The 12,591-nt window shown below is 49.1% G+C and overlaps 1 protein-coding gene across 4 annotated transcripts in view; it reads left to right on the top strand.

Moving 5' to 3' along the window:
• GSN (gelsolin) overlaps positions 1-7,382 on the top strand; it is a 54,674-nt gene extending 47,292 nt beyond the window's left edge. For all 4 annotated transcript variants that reach the window (XM_031450356.2, XM_064490482.1, XM_064490480.1 and 1 more), the window contains 7 exons: positions 1,226-1,316; positions 3,166-3,336; positions 3,969-4,143; positions 5,204-5,328; positions 5,564-5,641; positions 6,361-6,421; positions 6,963-7,382. In XM_031450356.2, the coding sequence (XP_031306216.2) occupies positions 1,226-1,316; positions 3,166-3,336; positions 3,969-4,143; positions 5,204-5,328; positions 5,564-5,641; positions 6,361-6,421; positions 6,963-7,132 (871 nt within the window). In that variant the 3' untranslated portion in view covers positions 7,133-7,382. The remainder of the gene's footprint in view (positions 1-1,225; positions 1,317-3,165; positions 3,337-3,968; positions 4,144-5,203; positions 5,329-5,563; positions 5,642-6,360; positions 6,422-6,962) is intronic.
• Positions 7,383-12,591: the final 5,209 nt, after the last annotated feature.

The raw sequence follows: 12,591 nt of genomic DNA on the forward strand, positions 1-12,591 counted from the left end.
CACTTGTCATTTTGACAGAGAGTGCTTGATTCCCCTAGATGGAGTTTGTAGTGTTTGCGTTCCCACCAACAACGAGTGAGAGTGTTCCCCTACAGCCTCACCGGTGGACTGTGTTATCAAACTTCTGTCTATTTGTCCACCTTACAGTTTATAAAAATGTTATTGCAGTATAGTATTTTTCATTGGTATTTCTCTTACTGTGCAATCTCAAACTTTCTGAAAACTAGCTGTTGAATTTTTTTTTTAATTTTTTGGGAGTAATTAGGTATTTATTTGTTTATATACTTACTTATTTTATATGGAGGTAATGGGGATTGAACCCAGGACCTCATGCATGCTAAGCATGCACTCTACCACTGAGCTATATACCATCCAGCCCCGGGATTTCTTTTGTAAACTTTTTATTTTGAAATAACTTGACTTTCTGAAAAGTTGCAAAAATAGTACAGACAGTCCCCATACACCCATTACGCAGCTCCCTCAATGGTCACATCTTACCTAAACACAGTTCAAATTTCAAAACCAGGAAATTAATACAATACTATTTACTAATCTATAGACCTTACTTGAATTTCACTAGTTCTCCCACTAATATCCTTTTTCTGGTCTAGGATCTAACCCAGGATGTCACATGGCGTGTAGTCATTGTGTCTTCCTGGTGACATTTAATCACCACGTCCTTAATCTGTGACAGTTCCTCCATCTTTGCTTTCCTTTCACAACTTTGATACTTTGGAAGGGTCCTAATCAGTTATTTTGTAGAATACCTCTCAATTTGACAACCTAAGGCTTTTAAAAGCAGCTTGAAAGAAAATCTGGGGGACTAGTACATGGTACAAAATTCGTGAGAAGGCTGTTTGTTTTTTCAGTTGGCTGCCTCGACACAGTGATTTGTCAGATTTTGTTTGCTTACACAGTTAACACATGTATGGGAAATTTAGACAGTATAGGAAGAGGTGGGGCAGAAGGCCACCTCCCCAATCTTCCCACAGGACACAGTTAGGTTGAGGAAGTCCGCTGGTGTGCTCAGATCTCTACACGATGGTGAGACCCTGAGCTGGGGGTGTGGCATGTTGGTTTGGTTCTTTGAGAGCATCCCTTTCACTCCCTGTGTCTCAGTTTCATTACCTGTAATCTGGAGAGCTGTGGGTTTCTCAGGCCCAGGGTAAAGGACAGACTTGGGGCTTTGTGCAAACCTCAGTGCTAAGTATCACTTCCCTTCCAGGCAGGGCGGCCAGTCCACCCAGGATGAGGTCGCCGCGTCTGCCATCCTGACTGCCCAGCTGGATGAGGAGCTGGGAGGTTCCCCTGTCCAGGTGAGCCCTGCCCACTTCCCCTCGGGGCTGCACCCTGGGCCCTGTCCATTTGTTCACTCGTCTATTTGACTGTCCATCAATCCATTCACCCATCCTTTCAACAGACATTTATGCAGGGCTTCTATGTGTCTGCTGCTGTGAATATACAGATTCCTGCCCCTGCCCTGCCCTGAACTGTTCTGATGTGGCTCACAGTCTAGCGGGGAGAAAGCTGTTCAACAGACACACAAGCCAATGAACGTACGATCACACACTGTGATGTGTGCAGTGAGTGAAAATAAAGATGCTGTGGAGAGAGGAGCAGGGAGGCAGCCTGGTGGAACAGTTCAGAGGTTGGACTTAGAGCCAGCCTGCTTGGGTTTGAATCTGGTCTTCACCTCTGGGCAACCTTGGACAGACTTAGCCTCTCTCTGCCTCTATGTTCTCAAACTCAGGGTAGTAATAGTACCTATCTCACAAGATTGCTGTGAGGATGAAGAGTTAACATTTGTAAAGCATTTAGAACCATGCTTGGCCTCTAGAAGGCCCCTTATACATGTGTGTTAAGTATAAGGACACATAGATCCCAGGTAGGTTCTAGTTGGATTAGACAAAGGCCCCTTGAGGAAGGGATTTTTCAGCTGCAACCTAATGGATGAGTAGGAGTTGGCCAGGCACATTCCAGGTAGAGGGAAGAGTGCATGCAAAGGTCCTGAGGTGGGAGGGGGGCACTAGATTTAAAGCAAGCGGGGAAATGCCATGATAGGAGTCTGGGGAGGGGATCAGAGGGACCAGACCCAGCCTAGAAGTCACGATGAGGATGTTGACCTTGACCTTGAGAAGGCCAGGGTCAATGTGATGTGAAGGGATTTCTGAGTTTGAAAGGTTGCTTTGGCAACAATGTGGGGTCTTGCAGGGCAGCAGAGCCAGGTGGGGGAGATGTGGGAGAAGGAGTCAGTCCTCGGTCCTACCCTTGGAGTGGGCGGGGCTCTGGATTTAGATCTGGGATTGGTGCCCTGTACTTTGACCATGACAGTGGGGTCCTCTGGGCGCCGAGTGGGATGATTTCTGTCTTAGAACAGCCCAACAACAGCCTTAAGAGTAGCATTCTTGGTCCCGTCTCACACAGGCAGAACCTGAGAGGTTGAGGCCTGAACTCTCACCATCAGGGTGGAGCTGGGATCTGAGCTCTGAGCCAGCAGTGGTGGCTCCTGCTGGAAAGTGACCACAATACCCCCAGCACGCACGGCAGGTTACCTTCTGGATTTAGCTGGCCAGGGCCACAACTGGCATCTGAAATGAAGTGGGCACGTGAGCCAGGATGTATCTTAGGCCTCCGTGACCGCCTCCCTCTCACCACCAAGCCCCTGACTGCAGCCTGCTTTGTGGGGTGCACTGGCCGTGCACCAGGGGTCTCTCCAGATCTGGAAGGCTCCATTCTCACCACTCCGCCCGCTTTCATGCCCCAGGCTGATGTCACCGTCCTGGAAGAATGTCCACGAACAATCCCTGTGCTTCCATTTAAGGGAATATTTGCAAATGTGGGCTCTCTTGGTTCTTGGATTAGACTCAGGGTCAGCAAGGCAAGGCCTCGTGGGAGGGGTTCATGCCCAGCAGTGCCCGGGGGGACCTCAGGCAGTGGTGCTGTCGCCAGCCTTCCTGGAACTCCCGTTTCCCTGCCCAGCCCCTGTGTGCCGCAGGGTCACGCTCCACCCCCCACACAGACACAAGCGTCATGATCTCATTTGAGGGGTGAGCCTGTGCCATGCTGGCTGTGGGGAGGGGCGGCGGCGGTGAGCCTGGTGTCGCACGGGAGGACTGATGCGCCACCCGCCTCCTTTCCTGACTTGCTCTCCTGTCTCCCTCCCAGAGCCGTGTGGTCCAAGGCAAGGAGCCCGCTCACCTCATGAGCCTGTTTGGCGGGAAACCCATGATTGTCTACAAGGGTGGCACCTCCCGCGAGGGTGGGCAGACGGCCCCCGCCAGTACCCGCCTCTTCCAGGTCCGGGCCAGCAGCTCTGGAGCCACCCGAGCCATTGAGGTAAAGCCCAAGCCTTGGACCCTGGACAGAACTGGCCTCTCTGAAACCTCCCAGGCCCGAAGGGCAGATCTCCGGGCGCACGATCGGGTGGGGTTGGCTAAGGGGTTAAGGAGCAGGTTTCGTACCTTCCTCCCTGGCAGCAAGATTGTATGTCTTAGACTTCTCCTTGTTTCGGCGATGCCCAGTGCCCCTTGCATACCTTCCATAACAGGTAACTCACTACCTCACAGGGAGTCCCCTCTTCACAATCTGGACATTGTTGTGGATTACATCCCTGTTGGCTACTGTCCATTTCATGGTGGAAGGTGCAGGTGGAAGGTGAACCTAATCCTCTAGGATCAACTGAGCAGCCTAGAGGAGAATGGGACTGTCACCTCCTTTGTTCTGGGCACTCAACTTCTGTTAATGCATCCCAGATTTCTTGACTCTCCGTGGCTAGCCATAGTGTGTTAATGACTCATGGGAGTCAACGAAGCCCCTCAGTGTCCAAGGTCCACGTCTTCAGCTCTGGTGGAGTGTGTTCCCCCAAGTCCCCACCCAAGAGCTGGTCCTGCCCAGCATTTCCTGGGCTGTGAGAAGGAGGCTGAGGACTTTTTGTCTGGGTCCTGATTAATCAAGCACTGCCCTCCCAGGTGATGCCCAAGGCTGGTGCACTGAACTCCAACGATGCCTTTGTCCTGAAAACCCCCTCGGCCGCCTACCTGTGGGTAGGTACAGGAGCCAGCGAGGCAGAGAAGACCGGGGCCCAGGAGGTGCTCCGGGTGCTTCGGGCCCAACCTGTGCAGGTGGCAGAAGGCAGCGAGCCAGGTAGGAGCGAGGGGCAGAGGGGCCCGTGGCTCTCTGGGGATGAAGCCCTTACGTTTCCCTCCCTCTGTCTGCTTAAGGGTTTCTAGATCCTCCCCGCTCCTCAGCACCAGTCCCCTAGTGTGTGTTAATAAAAGTAGATTGGGTGAAGATGAGGTCTGTGTTCAGGGAAAGGGAGGCCCCCTGGAGTTAGAGAAAAGAGCGCTCAGTGTGGGCGAGGGCAGGCGGGGAAGGCTGCTGGAGGAGGCGGTCACTTGCTAGGAAGCGTTGCAAGATTGTAGGCAAAAGTAACAGCCTTACAGGGGCCACAGTCTTGAGAATCTCCACGGACAGAAAGCCTGCTTTGTTTCCAGAGTATAGGTCAGGAACATCCTCCTGGCCAGCCCTCAGTCTTTCAGTCTTCCTTTTAAGCCCACTCCCTCCTGCTCAATGCTTAGTAGAAATGGGGGAGGGTAGTTCCATCTAGATCAGCACAGTCCACTGGAACCTTCTGAGAGAACGGACAGGTCCAGTTTGGTGGCCACCAGTCACATGTGTAGGCTAATGAGCACCTGAAATGTGACTGATGGAAATTAGAATGAGAAACTGAATCTTTAATTATATTTAATTTTAATGCATTTAAATTTAAATAGCACACGTGGACAAGTATAGTGGAGGAGGTATAGTGCAGGTATAGTGGAAAAAATACGGGAATTGGAGTCAGATGAGGTGTGCATCCTAGCTTTACTACATGCTAGCTGTGTGATGTTGGGTGAGTTGCTTAACCTCTCTGAGCCTCAACCGCCTCATCTGTTGAGCGAAGATAATTATCCCCATCCCGCACTGCTGTCATCAGTCTCAAACCAGAAGTTGTCCTGGCTGCGTGTCTGCTGCCAAGTCTGCCCTCTCTGGGCCTCCGTTTCATCACCTTCGAATCCCTCAGGCCCTCTCCCTCTTTGGTGCCCTGGGATTTGAAGATGGTGGGTGGGGATTGAGAGCAGTTGGTTGTCCCGGGGTCTAAGGGGAAGTGCCGGGTGATGGGGCAGGAGTGTCAGTTGGTACCTGGTGTGGCCTTCCCTCACAGACAGCTTCTGGGAGGCCCTGGGTGGGAAGGCCGCCTACCGCACATCCCCACGGCTGAAGGACAAGAAGATGGACGCCCACCCTCCTCGCCTCTTCGCCTGCTCCAACAAGATCGGACGTTTTGTGGTGAGCCCCAGCGGAGGTCGCAACCTCTGCTTTCCCCTTGGGAGGTGTGTCCCAAGGGGCGGGGCCCTTGCATCACAGCAGGAGCGGGGAGAAACGGTTCTGCCGGCACAGCACAGACCCCTGCGGGCTGCAGCCAGCTCTGTAGCTCCCTCCTGGGGGCAGAGAGAGCAAGCTGGCCCTGGGAGGGAAAGCGGCTTGCTGGTGCACTTCCATTAACCCTTCTGTTCCTTCCCAGATCGAAGAGGTCCCCGGCGAGCTCATGCAGGAAGACCTGGCCACTGATGACGTCATGCTCCTGGACACCTGGGACCAGGTGAGTGAAGGACAGTGCCGCAAGTCACTCTCCTTTTCTGAGCCTCCCATTTCTTCATCTGCAAAATGGGAGTGATGGTACCCACCTTGCATAATCCCACAAGATGAGAGGTGGATAAAACCCCCTTGCAAACTGCAAAGCACCACATAAATGCAAATCAGATGACCAGCGTTCTCTTTCAGGCCTTAGGGGAGAGTGAACTCTTACTTTTTTTTTTTAACTTTATTTTTTAATGGAGGTACTAGGACTGAACCCAGGACTCATGCATGCTAAGCATGCACTCTACCACTGAGCTACAGTCTACCCCACAAACTCTTACTTTAAATCTGTTGATAAAGAAAGCTGAATTTTGCAGCAGTGGGACCATATGCAGCGGCAGCCTCTGCTCAGCTTCATCCACGTGAAGGTGAAGGTTGCCAGACCCTCCCCATTTTCAAGGGAAGTTGAAAGTCTAGATTTAATGTAATCAGCGAGTAAGTAAATTTGTCTAGAAAGACATTGCAGATCACCCTCCGGTGGGGTAGGTGGGCCAACAAAACAGGTTGTAGGTCACCAGTTTGTAATCTCTGTTCCAGATCCTTCTATTCACAGTCTGTGGGCGCTGCAGTGGAGGGGTGTCTGGCACGGCACCTGGAACGTTCTTCCTCCAGCAGCCAGTGTGATCAGCACCCCTCGTGCACTTTTAATTTCACATCTTTCATCTTCCATCTCTCCTACAGATCTTTGTCTGGGTTGGAAAGGATTCTCAAGAAGAGGAAAAGACGGAAGCCTTGACCTCTGGTGAGGACCCAAGTGTGCCCATGGGTCTCTTTCCTGCGGTGGGGTGTGGGGGCAGCTTCCGGTATGGGTCTGGGCATTTGTGACAGTGGGGTGGGGACTTCCTCACCCATGGTCAGCCTCTGGTGAGCCCTCCCTGGGGTGGTGAGAGAACAGCTCAGTTCCTGCAGAAAGCCACAGGTCTTGCCAGGAAAGGAAGGAGCAGATAGAAGCTGTCCAGTTTCCCAGAATGCCCAGGGACCAAACTTGTCCTGGTTTAGATGTTGGAAAGCAGATCCCTGGTAGCTGAGTAAATCTGATTTGGAATCTGGGAACCCCCAAACTGTTTTGTTTTTTTTCATATCTTCCAATAGATGACAGCTAGAGAAAAATGATACAAGCTTTGTGAAACTGGACATTATACTACGACCCCTGTCCCTTGCTGTGTTCTGTCATTGCCTTTAAGGGCATTAGGGACCGTAGGACCAAAAACCATCTTAGGCAATTGAACCACCTCTCCTTGGTGAGGGAGGCACTAAGGATTGTTTTGCATGTGTGTCTGCAGCTAAGCGGTACCTTGAGACAGACCCGGCTAATCGTGACAGACGGACCCCCATCACCGTGGTGAAGCAAGGCTTTGAGCCTCCTTCCTTTGTGGGCTGGTTCCTCGGCTGGGATGATGACTACTGGTCTGTGGATCCCTTTGACAGGGTCATGGCTGAGCTGGCTGCCTGAGGAGGGGCAGGCCCCACCCCTGTCACCGGTCAGTGCCTTTCAGAGAACTGTCCATCCCTCAAAGAGACCTTACAGTGAGCAGGGCCACTCTGGGGTGTGTGTGTATGTGGTCTGTTTTTTTCTTTTTCTTTTTCTTTTTTTTTTACAGTAGCCAAACAGCCCTGCAAAAATTCAGGGTCCTTGCAAAACTTGTCTTAAGTATCTGTGCTTGTGGAAATTGAATTCAATAAAAGCTTTTGGAAGTGTGTTAGCCTGCTGTGGCTCAGTGTGTCCTGCTGATTGTTCTGAGAATGCCCAGGTTTGGGGGGATCGGGGGGGATCGGGGGGGATTTGCATGTGCCTGTGAACCAGTGAATGAGCTTCATTCACCCCGTGTGTGAATCCTCGTCCTCCGAGAAGCAGGCGCCAGGATGAGATGAAATGGGCACAGATTGTATGAGGGAGGAAGTGTGTGTGTGGAAGGAAATTGGGAGGGAACCAGAGGAGGCTGGAGAACCATCAGACTGAGAGACGAGTCTGAGCCTAAGTGGAGGAGAGAGGAGGAGGGGTTGGGTCCTAGCATCCTAGATGGCAGTGCAGTCCAGGGAGGTTTGGCAAAGCTTTTGGAGAGTCATTGAGCCAAGGTTAAAAAAAAAAAAAAGAGATTTTTAAAAATGTTCTAGTCCCATTTTTGTTGTTATTTTTATTGTGGTAAATTATACATAATAACATTTTGGCCATTTGTACAATTCGGTGGCATTAAATACACTTACAATGTTGTGTAGACATCCCCAAAGCTATACCCAAACCTTTTTCATAATCCCCAACATAAACGCTGTGCCCATTAAACCATAACTTCTATTCCCCCCTCCCTCTGTCCCTGGTAACCTTTATTGTACTTTCTGTCTCCATGAATTTGTTTTCCGGGTCCCTCGCGTAAGTGGAATCATGCATTTGTCCTCTGTCTGGCTTATTTCACTGAGCATAATGTTTTCAAGATTTACACATTTATAGCACATATCTCAATTTCATTCCTTTTGGGTTTGAATAATATTCTACGGTTTGTATAGACCGCATTTTGTTTATCCGCTCATCCATCGATGGACACTTAGATCGCTTCCTCCTTGTGGCTGTTGTGAATAAGGCTGCTGTGAACGCTGGTGTACGCGTATCTGCTTGGTTCAAAGTGTTCTTGAGCCCAAGTCAGATCAGCCAACAAAGGGCCTGAAGTGGTTCCCAGGAGCCAGTGGCTGTGCCTGATCTCCGCAATACACTCTGTCATTGGGAGGCATGGCCTGGGAGCACTGTAGGCAAGGAGTTCAAAGCCCACAGCTGGGGCCCTGAGTCACTTCCACTCCCTGCAGTGGGAAGTCGGCAAGGTACCACACCCTGTAGCATCTGCCTAGATCTCCCTCGCTTCCTCTGCTTCCTAGAGTCCTTCTGCTGGCAAGAAGTGCCCCTGAATGCTCCTGAAGTTTGCAGCCTTTGGGGCATGGGAGAGGGACTTCCTCTGTGCCCAGATTGGTCCCCTGGGTCCTGTCTCTGCTCACGCGCGGGTTGTCACGAAGTCCCTCTTAGACGTTTCTGTGAACTTGTGTCTCTAAACCTCTTCTCCACAGAGATCCCAAACCAGTCCAAGGAACTGCTGGAGAACAGACTCCCTTCCCTCCCCACTATCCTTCTGGTCTTTTCTCTCCATATTTGCCCCTTTTGTTTCATGCCCCCTCCCTCAACCCTCCCCATCAATGTATAGCATGGAAACTCCCCCACAGGGGACTATGGAAGGGCAGAAACCGTCATGAGGGTTTCTGTGGTGGGAAGAATGTGTATTGTTTACACTGTTGTTTCCGAAGCCGGCTGATCACCCAAATTGCCCAGGGAGCTTCTTAAAAGCATAAATTCCCTGGGGGCCCTCCATCAGGAGGTTCTGGTTCATCGCAGAAGTGACGAGGGTAGTGGAGGAGGAATTCTCCAGGTGAAACATGGTGTTGGGGGTGGCGGGGGAGGGGGGGTCAAGTCATCTCAGGCAGGGCATGCAGCAAATTCAAAGACAGCGCCAAGAGGGAGAAGTTCATGCTCAGGGACAGACAGCAGCCTGAGGGGGCTGGGGCAGAAGGTGGGGAGGCCGAGGGTTCACAGAGAGCCTCAAATGCCACGCTAAGGGGTTTGGACTTCATCTTGTCATGCCTGCCTCGCCTCCTCCCAAGGGTTGCTTTCCCAGTCAAGGCTGTCAACTCAGCAAATGCAAACTCCTGGAACAAAGGCAGCATTTACCACCTGGGGCTTGTAGGGCTTCATCGGAGGCAGGTGGAGGCGGAGGCAGGTGGAGGCAGGTGGAGGCCGGTCTAGAGCAGCCAGCTCGCATCCCGGAACCCTGCCCGAGGCCAGCTGCAGGTGGGTCAGCCGTGCAGTCTTCACTTCCATTTGTTGGCATTCAGGGTGGTTTATTGGCTAATTTCGGTTTATTGGTGTCTGTGGCTTCAGAGAAAGAGGAGAGAGAGGTCTGTGTGCTCTGAGAGAGGAGGTTGCCTGAAGCGACTGAGTGGCTTGGACTTCCTAGTTTTCTCTCAAACGCAAAATAATGAATCAAGAACACTATCACTTAAACACCTATTTTTCTCTTCCCAATTTTTGATCAGCGTTGGATTTCTCAGCAGCAGCGGAGCTGTCATGGTGAAATGCTACGGCAGGTGCCAAGGGGGCGTCTCTGGGAAAGAGGTTGGCCTGGGCTGGGAGCCTGTGTCCTGTCTTGGGCAATTCAATTCAACAGATAGTTACTGTGTACTTTGTGTCAGGCAATGTGCAAGGCACGTGAGACAGGACAGAAACATTCCTATGAGCCTGTTTCCCCACCTGCAGAATGGTAATATTGTATTCATACAGTACCTAACTGGAGATGGTGTAATACAGTGGGTGGTTAAAAGCTGGGCTTTGGAGTCGGACTTGGGTTCAAATTCTAGCTCCACCACTAAACAGCGGAGTGATCCTACTTAAACTCTTTTTTTTTAATTATAACTTTTTTTTTTTATTGAGTTATAGTCATTTTACAATGTTGCGTCAAATTCCGGTGTAGAGCACAATTTTTCAATTATACATGCACGTACATACATTCATTGTCACATTCTCTTTTGCTGTGAGCCACCACAAGATCCTGTATATATTTCCCTGTGCTGCACAGTACAATCTTGTTTATCTATTCTACATTTTGAAATCCCAGTCTGTCCCTTCCCACCCCCCATCCCCCCGGCAACCACAAGTTTGTATTCTATGTCTATGATTCTGTTTCTGTTTTGTATTTATGTTTGTTTTTTTTTAGATTCCACATATGAGTGATCTCATATGGTATTTTTCTTTCTCTTCTGGCTTATTTCACTTAGAATGACATTCTCCAGGAACATCCATGTTGCTGGAAATGGTGTTATGTTGTCGGTTTTTATGGCTGAGTAGTATTCCATTGTATAAATATACCACATCTTCTTTATCCAGTCATCTATTTATGGACATTTAGGCTATTTCCATGTCTTGGCTATTGTAAACAGTGCTGCTATAAACATTGGGGTGCAGGTGTCATTTTGAAGTAGGGTTCCTTCTGGATATATCCCCAGGAGCAGGATGACTGGGTCATATGGTAAGGCTATTCCTAGTCTTTTGAGGAATCTCCATACTGTTTTCCACAGTGGCTGCACCAACCTGCATTCCCACCAGCAGTGTAGGAGGCTACTTAAAACTCTTTGTAGCTTCCTTAGCTGCAAAATGGGACTAAGAACAGGGCTTACCTACTAAAAATTGTTATGAGGATTTAGGGAGATTATACTTCATACAATACCTGGCCCATAGTAAGTGCTCAGGTAAAAGTAAATAAATAAATAAAACCCTTCCTTCCTTCCTTCCTTCCTTCCTTCCTTCCTTCCTTTCTTTCTTTCCTTCTTTCCTTCTTTCTTTCTTTTTCTTTCTTTTTCCTTCCTCCCTTCCTCCCTTTCTCTCTCTCTCTTTCCTTCTTTCCTTCTTTTTTGGTAAAAATAAGGAGCCTAGCCCACAGCAGGACCTAGCATATATCCATGGAGGTAAAGACCCAGTACACTGTGGATCAGTGTAGGAAACTTTTGGCTGTAAGTGGTAGAAAACAACTCAAACCAAATTAAACTGTAAGCATACTTATGTGCTGTCATAAACGATAGTGCAGCGTTTAGGGGGCCTTCTTGGTTTACTAAACCCAATGTGTGTGTCTGGGTTTCCTGTTGATTCTCTTGTCTCTGCTACTCACGATCTGCTGGTGAAATACCTGTAGGCTTCCTCGCCCTCACACCCAGGCACGGCAACGCCCAAAGGAAAAGATAAAGGATTGTGTCATGAAGTTCTCCCAGAAGAGGGAGGAGGAACTGTCCCCCAGTCTATAGAAAACCTCTTCTCAGATCTCAAGAGCCCGCATGGGGCTACATGACCATTCCTGACCAAATCGTGGGCTGGGGGATTGAATAATCTGCAGGCTACCTAAGTTCATGACAGGAGCTGGGGTTGAATTCCTCTCTGCCTGAGGCGAGAGCTCTAAGGGGGAGAAACAGAAACAAAGTCATGGTTCCTAGGAAGGAAGAAGGGGATAAAATGGATGCTGGGTAGACAGCCATTTTGTGGAAGAGTTTTTTGGAGTCAGATGCTAAAAATAATAATTAACAATAATGATTCCTTATAGACTTACAACATCTGGTAATTTTTAGAGGTTTCATTTCCAACCTGTTTTTTTCAGACTCTTTGAGGGAAGATTCCCCACTTCCTTTCTAGAGTTTCTAGAGCTTTCTAAAATCTGTTTTATCAGTGGTTTCAATTTCCTTTGTCAACAAACTTCTGCCTATAGGATGGATTGAAAAGGGCTGCATCCTGTTAACAATTGTGACTCCTTTAGGCAAATCCCAGCCTGATCTGAGCCCAGAGCTGCTGAAATCAGAAATGATCGTAGAGATCGTTAGTCCAGTGGTTCTCAAGTGTTTGGACAGGCATGGTGGTGGGGTGAGCACATCCCTTAATGTTGTATACACATTTGTGCTTTATAGCTTCCAACATATTCTCAAGAGGACTGAGACCCAAACAGGTGGAACTCCTTATTTACAGGTGAGGAAAATGAGGCTCAGAAAGGAGGATGACCTATCTGAGGTCACATTATGTGATCAGTGCTATACTGGGAAAAGGACAGTGATTTAAAAACTGGGATCTATAGAATTCTATGAGCTGCTTCAGTGATCTTACAAATAGTTGATTCAAATTCTGTTTTTAAACTGGTAGTAAATATTACAGACACTTGAAACAAAATGGAGAAATTGGAGAGCCTCATGTAAGGCTGTAATTGCCTTCTGTAACTCCAATAATTTTTTTCAAAACAGCTTTACTGATTGACATGAAATGAATGCTGATAAATGTGAACTTAGGAATTTATCCTGATAAAAGACACTTTAAGTCTTTTACTTTGCAGTTTCCTTTGGAGAAAA

This window comes from Camelus dromedarius, chromosome 10 (genome assembly GCF_036321535.1).
Source record: "Camelus dromedarius isolate mCamDro1 chromosome 10, mCamDro1.pat, whole genome shotgun sequence".
Lineage (NCBI taxonomy): Eukaryota > Metazoa > Chordata > Mammalia > Artiodactyla > Camelidae > Camelus > Camelus dromedarius.